The sequence below is a fragment of the Poecilia formosa genome, unplaced genomic scaffold (genome assembly GCF_000485575.1).
Source record: "Poecilia formosa unplaced genomic scaffold, Poecilia_formosa-5.1.2 Scaffold90, whole genome shotgun sequence".
Taxonomy (NCBI): Eukaryota; Metazoa; Chordata; class Actinopteri; order Cyprinodontiformes; family Poeciliidae; genus Poecilia; species Poecilia formosa.
Genome location: NW_006800029.1, coordinates 1,068,676 through 1,081,815, shown reverse-complemented (window position 1 = coordinate 1,081,815; position 13,140 = coordinate 1,068,676). Strand labels below are relative to the sequence as shown.

The 13,140-nt window shown below is 38.5% G+C and overlaps 1 protein-coding gene across 1 annotated transcript in view; it reads left to right on the top strand.

Annotated features, from left to right (window-relative positions):
• The first annotated feature begins 1,710 nt into the window (after window positions 1-1,710).
• b4galt5 (UDP-Gal:betaGlcNAc beta 1,4- galactosyltransferase, polypeptide 5) overlaps window positions 1,711-13,140 on the top strand; it is a 43,865-nt gene continuing 32,435 nt past the window's right edge. Inside the window, exon 1 of the mRNA XM_007557656.2 lies at window positions 1,711-2,538. Within this exon, the coding sequence (XP_007557718.1) occupies window positions 2,430-2,538 (109 nt within the window). The 5' untranslated portion in view covers window positions 1,711-2,429. The remainder of the gene's footprint in view (window positions 2,539-13,140) is intronic.

Sequence of the window (13,140 nt, the reverse complement as noted above, 5' to 3'; positions counted from 1 at the left end):
GCTGTACTGATCACATTAAAACGACCCAAGTAAAAAAATCAGACGCAGTTGAGCGCATGTTTTGTGTAGGAAATGTGCACATGCTTTTTTGTTGTAGTCAATGTTAAGCCCCCCCAAAAATTTATGTAAAATATCATGTGAACGCTGATTATATTTTTATTGACTACATTTCCCATGTAGCATTGCACTGTACCGTCAACCCTCTGCTTCACACGCCACGCAGAAAACTGAAAAGATAAGTTGTTTGTTCTTGTCATTAATCGTTTAAATTTGTCTTATTCACATCATTTCATGATTATTTTAATCCTGAGATAGGTATATATAAGTTATGTTTTTTCAACATGTTTGTTTCCTCAAATTTATATAAATAAGACTAATTAAATGTAATTATGACTTATTTATTTTATTAGTGTATTTCTTTCTCATTGAAAGGCCGAATTTATTTAATTTTTCTTTCTAGCTCACTGTGTTGCATTATGTTGCGATGTCATTTATAATATTTTTAATCCTGAAATTGCTTTTAAAACGAACAAAAAACAAAAAAAAAAACTGTCTTCCTATTCGAAATAACTAGAACCCCCCTAAGGTGTTATTTGAATGTAACAGACAGTGTTTATTCAGCTGAGGAAATAAAAACATGAGGTTTTAAATAGTTTACTGGGAAATGTCTAACAAATTATGGGTACTATGAGAGAAAGGTTGTATCTATAGATTTTTATATTCCTGTTTATTTACAGCCCCATACTCCGGGGTAGTGGGTTTCGGGAAAGTACATCGGTTCCCAAATGCACATTCCAGTACTCCCAATCCCCCAGAACACGGAAAAAAAGTTGTCCTTTTTTGTTTGAGTATTTTAGCTCATTTAATATAGGCGATATAAAACAGATGCAAAACAAACATAAACAAATGTAAATAATATGTAAAAACAAATTCAGTAGCAAAGCAAAGAAACAGAGCATCTGGGGGAGCGTTTATAATCTTGAGGTAGCATACAGTGAAACAGAAAGCTATTGAATAATTTCAGATAGATAAATAAATAAATAAATAAATAAATGCAATGACGTGTCGTTTCTTGAATTAGTAATTTAAACTATATATCATGTATGTAAGACCAGGGTGACTTAGTTCATTTGCATATTAAAAGAAAATTGAGTTTTATAATATTCCCTTAAAATAAACTCTTAAATTTTATTCTGAACCTCACAGAACTCACCATATCTGCTGCTTAGGTTTTGTAGATAGAAAGCACTCTGAAATGATTTCTTATGTAAATTGACCCCCGACCCATCCCTCCTATGGTGGCGCCACTGAAAGCAACAAAGGAACTCTAAGTACAGTGCTTTGCTGGTGATTCTCATATAGTGGGAGATCTTTTGGGAGGCAGGAGTAGGGGGTTTTATATGATTCACACCCTAGAGCACAGTGTCGAAACTGCCTTTGCGGCTCTCCTCCCCCAAGTTACTCAGTTTTTCTTATCATTGCTTTTGAAAACTAAATATATTTTTTTTTGTGAAATAATCACACTCTAATCACATCAGAAATGAAAACTTGGATTTCTGATAATAACCTTTTTTTTTTTAAAATGATCCCTTACTTAAATATACACTTATTTTCTTTGTATGTGTTGCATTGTGGCACTTTGTGCTAAATTCCGTTTTTACTTACTGAATTAAGAATAAATAAGTACTCTCGGCCAATAATTAATCCTGTGAATGACAGATTAGTTTTAAGAATCGAAAAGTTTGATTTAACTGAAATGAAATGATTAACCAGTGAATCCATATCTTATGATCTTGCCTGAGACAACTAGCTTACGGTCATACAATACGCCATTAGTTTTCCAGTAACGTAGAGAAGGTTATCAAGAAGGCTTTTTTTATTCCAACGTTGGTTGCCAGGTTACGTCGTCTACGCCGTACGTACTTTGCGTTGAGTAGGAGCTACCGCGTTAACGCCCACTTGAGGTATTGCTCTTTTTTCTCTCTGCGGAGAGACCGCTCCATTCATAGGGTTGGGCAGGCGGGCAGCAGAAAACGAAGAGTGGAAGAAACACCATCGGTGGAACCGAAAGGATGGTCTCGCGTTGAGCCCACCAGGCCCCCTTAATCCGCGAAATTTTCGCTGGCCATTTTCCCTTCCATTAGGACATACCCCGAATTTAAACCGACACCTTCTCTTCAGGAATGGGACTCAAGTGTCTCGGCTGAATGCTGGCGTTCCCATCCTTGTTTTTTGCAACCTGCCGCGGAAATAGACTGACTTCCTCGTCGCCTGTTCATCTGCTGCAGCCGCAGACCTAGCGCTCGATTCGACTCATTTTAGCCCAGACCGTCCACGGACTCGCTGGCTCAGGCATCTGGACACATCGGGGCTGGTCAGTCGTCGTTGGAAAAAAGCAAAACGTGCCTGTGTGTGCTTTTGCTGCCTGTATGATGCCGACACATTTGCGTTTCCGGAGAAGGTCATTCCTTGGGCTTTTATTCCTTTTTTCGCTCTCCACCTCGGTACTATATTTCATCTACTCCGCCCCCGGAATCGGTAAGTAACATGAAATGGGAGGTTTTGTTCTGAATTGGCCGACCGAAGGAGGATGGTGAGGATGTGAGATTGTTTGCATGGGCCGTTAGGTCATGTGTGACAGCTCGACCATGCGTCTCTGCTTAGCTTAGGTATTACCCAGTTGATGATGAGACTCGGCTGGATGCTGATCCCATAATATCCATGTACCTGGCCGTGATAATAACAGTGCGACTGATGAGCATGGCTATTATAATCTGGCTGATGTTACTAGGCCTTTTGGCTGTGATCACAGTACTTACAGTGGCCCGATGTCTGGAGACACAGACCAAAATGCAGCATTTTGGCCTTGATATTAATACCCTTTGATACACGTTTGGAAACCATTAAGTCATCAGCCTCAGTTGTTGTCTGATTGTGTTTGGCAGGGCAACGATCTGATTAAGAGTGTAAATTATTGAGGCCAAAGTAAATTTCAACCTAGCAATGCATTCCTTGCATCATAAGCTGGCTGTTAGTCACATGTAGTTGTGTAATATCACATGTCCACAATTTGCCTATTATTAATTCATTAATGTATCTTTTCTTCTCCTCTGCTTCTTTGTTCCTCTCATTAGTTGGAACACCAGTCTCATCGCACCTCTTGAATCAATTAACCATCTTCCGTTTTTGAAGCTTTCCAGTGTATGGCAATGTCCACCTATCTTGTCAGCCCAGATACATTAGAGCAGTCTTGTTTCTATTTTATGTCCTTTTATCCAGGGCGGGTCAAGAAATGTATTTGTGGGGTGGGTGGAGCACAACGGGAATATAAATGGTGAAAAGGAGCAGTAAATGTGAATGACTCATAGAGATAACTAAAAACAAAGTGTACCCAACTTACCATATGTAACAGACCGAATCATTGTAAGTAGCAAGACTTGAGATATTGGGATAGGCACTTTTTTCATTGTTTATTCAGGGATATGCTGCATAGTATGCCATTATAAACAATAATTAGGTCTCAAAGTACTATAGAGCCTTTGGAGAAAAAAAAATGCAGGAGATGTAGACTTCATCGACATACAATTGTACAACTAGTGTTGCTGGATGATCAGTGAAAAAGTTAAAATATTTTGTTTTTCTTGAAGTACTCTGCACCAAATTTGATTTTCTTTATTTTAAGGACTGTTTTATGTCTTAACTTAAATTGAAAGTAGCACTTAGTTTCTGGTCATTTAGCTGGTGATTGCAGATCAAGGAAAGAGTGTGTGAATGGTACAACTCTAGCTTCAGTGTCCCTGCTTAACTTGACTCCTCAAATTCGGTGTTGTAAGAGTTGAGCTCTTGAATTAGTGATTTTTTTTAAATTAATTATTACTGTACTTTATTATTTGTGCACAAAATGACTTGTGAGGGTGTCCTGACCAAGGTGGACTTTCGCTCAAAACTATTAATAGTTGGAACACTCATCCACATGCAGCAATAAATGCTAAACACCACAGATGAAACCAACTACAAGTACATAACTCGGAACATGGCAAACTAAACGATACAATATAATATATATACATACTCAATATCATTATAACAGCCATCCTAGAGACGGCTAAATCTTTGCAACAAAGACAATGTTTTCCTGTACTTTAACCCTACAGCAGTTGGTGATTGACCATATTAAAGGCAGTATTCTGAAGCTAAAACCATAAGTCAGCAGGGCAGTGGCCTGTAGTGATTTTAGACACAAGTTAGTGTGTAGCTAAACTCTAATGGGGCAGCAGGTGTGTTGTTGGGATTTAGCATCATGAAACATACCTTTACCAAGTTATAACTGCAAAGTTGGGATGTTGTTCTTGTGGTACACCCACTTATACAAATCCAGATGAAATTGGATTCAGCATGTTTTACATTAAGTAAATAGGCCCAGATACATAACATGTCATATTTTGTAGAAAGATGCTACTGCCATGTGGTTCTTCATTGAAAAATGGTAAACATTTGTCCTCCACTGCCGGACAGAAATTTAATCCAACCCTACAGTTTATTTTATTTTTTTCCAAAGAAAAGAATCACATATACTTTGAGATCTTTCAGTTGTAATATTCTCCTCTCCCATCTTCTATATCTTTACGGCTTGGTCCAGAGAAAATAAAACTTGTCCAGGTAGTGAAAGAATTTACAGTAATAAAACATTGAGGTGTTGTGCCTTGAAATCCTGCTATAAAACACAGTATTTTCTAAAATGTCTCACCACTCATTTTAAATCTAGACATTATTCAGATATTCAGTTTTTAAAAAATGAGGCTCACTTTATGTGATCACATAAATAGTTGAAGTTACTGTTTGCAACTCCACCCTTTAAATTTGTGGGTAATTTTTCTGTCACCACCAGTATTTTCTAGCTTAAGCTCTGAAATGTTACCTCTTATTACCAATCTAAATCACTCACAACTAAAATTTTCTCCTCTTGCTTTGGTTACACCTATTTACAGTTCTGGCATCACTTGTCCTTTAGTCATGTACTGCTATCATCAAATGGTGCTGACCTATCATCCTTATGCTGCCATTTCTAACACTCCTCTCCCATTGGATAACCACATGAGGGAGCGTGACATGCAATGCAATTCACTTTGCAATTCACTTTGCATTTACTGGTCCCCTGTTTAGGGGCTTCTGACCACAACTATTGCCCCATTGTTATTTATCTCTAAAGCATGCAGCTTGACTTTAAATGCATGACTCTTAAAGATAGGAAATGCATTTAGCTTCTGTCTTTGAGTCTTAGCCAACCACATTTTAAAAGTGTTATCTTACTACTGTCAAGTAGACAGATTAATGTGTTGAGCATCAGCAACCAGAATGACTATGCTCTATCATTGTAACTAAAAGTATTGGAATAATCAAAATTAGGAACTCCTCCTTAACATGTCCAACACCATGTATGTTGATGCTCTCTACTGTGGTAAAGTCCTCAGTTGGAAAAATACATCATGTATGGTCATACCTTAAAGAAAATCAGTATTGTCCACTGAAAGCTTGATTGGTGCATCTCTATGCAGGGTTATAGGTATTGAACACTTAGCTCTTTTAAAATGAACAGTGAGAAAGGTCATCGCTGTTACTCATCAGAATGAGTATTGACTGATTTCTACTTCTTACCAGCTGAGGATAATTTAGTCGAATCAGTCAATTCTTAAATGCAGAACACGTCTGACAGTAAACCAGAGTTACCGAAAGTGGCCATTCTGCTAAATACGACAGAAACAAAGAAATCATGAAATGATTGACATATAATCATACCGTCATTTCATTTTTATTTTTATTTTTTAGCTTGGGCATTGACGGTGTCTGAGAGCAGTACTCGGCCATATTTATCCTCCAGGGTGTTGACTGTTGCAGGGCTTTAATGGACACATGGCCTTTTGGGGATTAGCTTAAAAAGAGTACAAGGACCAGCAGCACCAGTCCATTAATTATACATGCTAACCGGGAACCAAGCAGGGTTTTTTTTTTGCTGCTGTTACTAAATACTGCCATTTAAGTGTGTGTTTTTCTTACAGCAGGGCCTAGCTGTGAAATCATGTGAGGGTTTGGAGAGGAAGCTTAACAGAAAAAAGATCCAGCCAGAGATATTGATTCACAAGCATTAGATGAGGTTTCTGAACTTGTGGTCAGATATGAGTCTTTGAGCAAGTATTTTGCAAAACCAGAATTTACAGTGCTAAATGGGAATGTTAGCAGAAATGCTATGGATGCCAGTAAAGCATTAGCACAGCATTTTCTTGTCTTTGTTTTATATTTTCTCTTAAAACTAAGATTGAAGAAGGTAACTATCCAGAACTGGTATAATACTAAAGGAGCTGGAGTGACGTGTTGATTCTTTTGAACTGTACAAATATTTTAATGGTTTAATTAAGTCATAAGTAGCATCTCTGCTACAATTGCCTCTGACTAGCAAGTTTTCTCACATGTAGGAAACAATCTGTGACACATCTGAGTCTTCCTGAGTAATTATACAGTGTTTAGTAAAGGCAGCTTGATGTTGATTTTGCAACCTTCCACTGGGTTGAATGTTGCATTCAACATTTGAATGCAACATTCAAATGTTGCATTGAATTTGTATTCAATGCAACATTTGGGTGCTATTCTCTTCAAAAATGAAACAAAGTACAGGGGAAATGGCCATCTCACAAGTGGTCAGAAAATTAATTCAACTTATCTAAATGATTTGTATTTCCCTTCCAGTAACTGGGCAACTTAAAAACATCATAAAAAATGGCAGCGAAGCAAAGCTATTTCTGAAAAGAGAACATCCAGATCACAAGAATTGTACTCAACAGTGAAGATCACTGAGAGTGAACGATGTGTTGTTTTTTGTAAACACTACGCTTAACAAGAGATTTTGGACAGATGCCAGCTGGGTTATGAAGCATTTTGATCTGGTCTTTGACTTTCTACCTTACGAATACAACTTGGATGATTTAGATAAGACAGAGGACTAAAGATTAGCCAGAATATTTCTCTGACCATACGCAAGCCATGATGAAAGAATGGAAACATGAATAATCACGCTGAAACAATTTGTGATAAGCATAATAAATTTGTTCATAATGCAAACTGCAATAAATGTTTTTAACTGATACCAGCTGAGGCTGGCACTGCTGGTACAGCGCAGAAGGCCCATGAAGCAGCTATCATGAAATGCAAATTTAGAGCTCTACAAATTGCCTAAACAGATTTGATGACTTCATCCGTGAAAACAAAAAGGAACTCTGTTCTAAATATTTGATCATTACCTCCCAACAGCACACCTTAATATGTTACAATTAATAACGTACCTTGAATCGTGTTTGTTGTTTTTTTATTGCTGTTTGTTTTAATTGGTATCTGTCCTGCAAGCAGAGGCCTGGTGGGGCTAACTGGTTCGACTGGATCCATGATAAGTTGGTTATTTCAGTTTGTCCTGGTCCTATTTATGACCTTCTTCTGTGGAAAACACAGACGCTGCTGGTGTACTGTACTAGCCATACATAGAAAGTGACGTTGGTTTGTTTGAAGATTATATTTTATCCTGTAGTCCAAATGCTGACGGTGGTATTTTTTCAGGACAAACTAAACGTTACAAGAGTTTGATTCTTAAAGTGAAATGTGGCCAGTAACTTGTAATATGAGACATTTTAAAGTGGTAACACATGGTTTGTGTCTGTATGACTCTTCATACAGACGGTTTGCTACACTCACAAATGGAACTATTTTAACCCGTCTTGATTTCAAACCAGCCTCTTCAGACAAGCCGGAAAAGCAACCTTTGCTAATAGAAAACGACAACTTCACCGCATGTAACATGTAGGCATTCTGCACTTTTCACAACAACACACACTGCCCGTTTCCTGTGTTAAAAGGTAGATTCATTTTTGCTGCATTTAGACTCCAGTTTTGAAGAGCAGAAATGTGTGGCTTGGCAGCAAAGCATGTGGGGCAAGGCCTGTTTGAAAAGCTTTGGGGCTGCACTCACATCTGCTTTGTTCACTTTCACTGCAGAAAAAGAGAGCCATTCAGCCAGGATATGCGTTAGCATCAGGTCTGAACAGAAGGTTCATTTGGTTTACCATGCATAAACGTTAGGAAAAATAAACCATGACTGTTTTAAATGAACGGGGTGAGCTTGACTTCTGGCTGTGCTTATGCTATTATATATTTTTTTCTCCTCACTGCAAGACAACAATACTTTGCAAACATTTTTTTTTTAAAAGTAAACACCACTAAAAGAAAAGATGATATGGGGAGAACGATGAAAGGAATGTATCAAGCTGCTGGTTTGCACATCGGGGAACCCATCCAAAACACCTGAACAGGGCATCCTTTGATACCCAGGTGGCCTCTGTGCAGAATGCCCCAGTTTTACGGCACGGTCCATCTCGCTGTTCTTCTTCGCCATCTGCCTCCGTCCTTACGTATTCAAATGCACCGTCGCCCCGGCCTCTACAGCGTATGTCGCCCCTGAGCACGGATGCTGACTGATGCAGGCTGGGGATGCAGGGCACAGCTGGGCCTTATTGCTGCAGTTTATTTAATTAAAACATGAGAGGATCCCACTGGAGTGAGCGCTAGGGAAGACGTTTCCTCTATTTATAGGTTTGAATGCAGATAAACACACACACAGAGACAGACAATGGCAGATCCAGAGAGTGCAACAAAGACAGGAGAGCAGGTGCTTCTGCTTTGTCACAAGAGACCGGCCTTATCCCCTTGCCTTAATGGCTGCTGTGTGGTGGTTTGTATCTGTCTTTGATACTGAAGGATATCTCGGCTTGTACGTGTCACCGATTCTCTGTAGATTCCTCTGTAGATTTGGCCACTGCTCTGTGCAGTGTAGACCGTGTTTTAGGTGTTTCTTCATTTCAGATGAAGCAACGGCTGCCCAAAGTTACCAAGCATAATAGAGATCCGCCGTGGCTTTAAAGTTACCAGAGAGAATTGTGCATAGCTGTCTCACTGTGGCGAGGTACGCAAACAAATCCTCAGACAAAGCTGTCGCCTCTACTCGACATGTAACAACACTCTATGTCAGCAGTAGTGTAAGCTTTGTTTTTATATGTGTGATGGACTGACTGGGTGTGAGAGAGAGTGTGTGGATGGTGTGTAGAACCTTAGCAGCCTATCATCATTGCAATGATACTTAGTATAATCACACCTACTCATCCTTTCCTAAGAACTGGTGACTGTGACGAGGTCAGCTGATTAAATGTCTCACAAGTCTGCCAGATGAGAAACAATGTCTTCTCAGGATTGAAAATATGCAAATAGAAGGCAGAAGCAAATTAGGTGGAAAGATGTGTCAACCTCAATGCAAATGTTTTCATTTCTATGGAAGATCTTTGACTTTTAATAAGCGTGGTGTTCTTTTAAGCTGCATGTCTCGCAAAACATTTTCTTTGTATTTTCCTGGATTTGGCATTAACTTTTGTCTTGTTGTTGCATCTATTTAAAGGAGGAGTATTATGTATTTTCCAGGCGCATAGTGTCATTTTATGCCACAATCAAGTACATATTTTACCATCAGTTGGTGTAAAAATACTGCACATATCAAAAACAACAAAATAAATTGGATTTTGCGTCAAAGTCGTATTATGAGGCCTTGAAACTGATGCCTTAATCTCCTTAAGAACCTGCTACCTTTTCCAAAACTTCTCTCAGTCATCACAACAATGCCTCTCCACTTGATCCACTGATGCTGTTTACAATCGTTCTTATGAGCGTTGTAGTTTGTATGATAAGCTCAGCAAGTTCCACCAGGTGCCCTAAAGGGAACTTGGGTGAATAGGCGGCACACTGTATTGTTTATGCAAACCCATCCATAGGAGATTAAATGATTTCTCAAACATTTATGAGTCAAAACAACACTCTGGATATGTTTGATGAGGAAATTAAATCATAGCGTGATAGAAAGCCCAGACAAGTTTAATTTTGTATAATACCTCCACCTCCTTCTCCTAAAAGAAGAGGGTTGCACAATGTCAGGAAATTAAGCTATTATGTTAGTGAATGTTGTGATGACCAGATGACTTGCAGTAAATAAATAAATACCTAACTCTAGAGTGTTCATGTCTTTTTTTTTGTGATGGGTGCTAGAAAAAGTATTCCTTTTCATAATAGCAAGATGATTATAGAGAACTACACTGACAAATATTTATATGAAAAACTTGCCTCTTGCTACAGCTGCTGAATTGAATATAAAACAACTCGGTTGCACAGAAATACGGTTTCTGTCTGCTCTCCATCACATCTTCACGTCCTCTCAAAAGTAGTTCCACTGGTTTAAAAACATACACAAAACATAAGGAGATTTGTATTTGCTGAATTATTTCTTTGTTGTCATAATGCTTCTTGGCAGTAAATCTTTTATTGATAGAAAGCATGTTTTTTTTTCCCTCTCTCTTTTAAATGGTTCCACATCTGTAATGAAAATGCTTTTTGGATTGAGCAGTAGATTTGAGTGTGTGGGTTGCGCCGAAAAAACTGAACAAACTCTATTAACCAAGGCCAGATAGGTTATTCTGCTAATGACTCTTGATAGCCTTTGGTTTGGTTTCTCGAATTGACTGAAACGAGACAGTTATTGATTTAATAAACAGGGGACACAAAAGTGTAATGAAATGCCATACACAAACACTCTGCCCTGGTCACCAGCTTGGTCACAAATGGCTGTGGGATGGCATTCCATTCTTCAACCAGTTTCTTCATAAGTCAGCCAAAGTGAGTATGTTGGTCCCTTTGGTATGGGCAGGATGCTCAAGCTGATCCCTTAAGTGTTCAGTGAGGTTGAGGACAGGCAGGCAGGTTCATTTCATCCTCTCTGCTCCAAAAATCAGAATTTAGTCTATGACAGATCCTGCTCTGTGTGGGCACACACTAAAAATCTTGGAGAGTAGTGGGGATATGGGACGGCCTCCAGGTTGCAGAATCTCATTTCGATACCTATCTGCAATAAGATTGTCTCCAAAGATGGTAACTTTTTTTTTTTTTTCATTGAGGGGAATGTTACGCCTCACAGTCATACTACCTCCACCAAAAGTTGTTTGGTGTTGGAAGAAAGGATTTGACAAGTTTTTTTTTTGTTGTTTTTTTTTTGTATTTGTTTTCTTGGATATAATCCACATACTCATCTCTCCTGCTCAACCAACAAATAGATTTTAATTGGAAAAATACAAGCTTTCCAGTGGAACAAGTGTTTTTGCCATAAGGTACTTTTATCAAAGCAACAAAAAATAAATCAACCACAAGTTTCATTTGTGGTAAATTTGTTACTGATATGCATAGCACGAATGTATTGCACTTTAAACATACGTAGATAGCATGTATTGCAGTCCACGCAATTCTTAGTGGCACTGATGTTGTGCTGATAAATTTGTAATATGTTTTGCATATTGAAACATTTTAAAAACATCACAACATAGTAAAGACCATACAGTAATTTATTCTAATTTGATGGAATGGTGCTTAATTAATTCCCAAAGCATAACTTTATTATTCCAACACATACAGACAACACAAAAAGGATCAACTTAAAATATAAAATAGGAGTCATTATATGTAACTGTTCCAGTGGGTAAGTCTAATTAAGTTCTTATTGAAGTTCTAAAAAAAAATAAAATAAAATACATGAATCCAAGTATTTATTTTTCTCTTTAAAAGCAGCTGACAAACTGTTGGAAAGTTACAACTGTAGCAGAGAGGCAGGTTGAAATCTCTAGAGGCCCAGTTTGGTTATTGTGTTTGTAGCCTGACAGCAGTCGAGCTGATGATATCGTTTGCAGTTAAGACGGCAGCATAGGCCGATGGAGATATATAAAGCTAATACAAAAAGTATCGCTTTTAGTGTACAGTCTTGCTCTGTGTTTCCAAAAGTAGACTCAAGACTGCTGGTTCTGCTCATTTTAATTAGTTTTCACTCAAATTCAGTTTAATAGAGTTAGCTAATAATTGAAAGATGAATGTTTTTTTTTTCATACCTCCCTTTCTCGTCTACATAAGTGGATTAATCAGCAGAGTGAAGCAGTAGAAGCCCGTTTTTAATGCGCTCAGGCCTCTGCTCTGACACCACTTTTTAAAGCTAACTCAGTGAAGCTTTCTTTCCTCAATGTTTTGTAGAACTCCGTTTTCCCAGAGGTACTTTCACATTTACAGTAGACACTCCCCTCTGTGCTGTCTCTGTGCCCACATACATGATGCTTCAGCCACTTCCTGTTCCTTTTCCGGTGTAGTCGCGAGTAAGGATGCCTCACCTCAGGACAATTTGAATCCTAATTTGTTTAGAAAGTATTGTTTGGAAGTGAAAGCAAAGCAAGAGAGTCTTGTCAAGATCAGAAAATATGGTTGAGGTTGTGTGCAGTTTAAGAGGAAGTGGTAGTGTTTGTAAAAGGGCAGTTCCTGGTATATTCATGTGGCAGACCTGTTAACTGTTTTATTTTTTTATTTTTTTACAAATGAAACAGCCTGTGTATATGTCACTTGCTAGATATTGAAATAAATCTGTCTACGTTGTCTGCACTACTCCATAAACATTACTAAACGTGGTTTACTGCGGGTTCAGAGTGGAGTAAACTCGGTGCTCCTCAGAAGTTTGCTGGAAACAAAATTTATTGCATTGTTGGCAGTTGCCATAGAGCTAAGTAGAGAGAAGAGTCAGATCCACATGTTTGTGGTAAGAGCAGTGTGCGCCTCTGTGCACTGCACCATGGTGAGAGAGAGTGTTTGCTTTAATGTGCAAGTGTGTGCCAGCCAGGGAATGACACATGCTGTTGTCTGTAGCCCTACTTCTCTGCATTGTGGTTTTTCCACTTCCCTGTCTTTGTGTCTGTTGTGCATATCCATCTCGAGCTCTGAAGGTCCAGTGTGGTACTGCTTCCTCTTCCTTCCTACTGCTGATTAAATCCCTCCCTTGAGCTTCATTGAGTCGCTTCCTTAAATTGATTTTAATAGATGAGAAAGGTTTTACTAGTGTTGCTCATGCTGGTTCAGATATATTCCATCAGTACGAGAAAATCAGCAAAATAACGTGCAATAAAGAGGGATAAAGTGAGAGAACATACAAACCTGAATGTTGACTGTCACTGCTCGACTGCTTAAGGTCTGCTGTTTGAC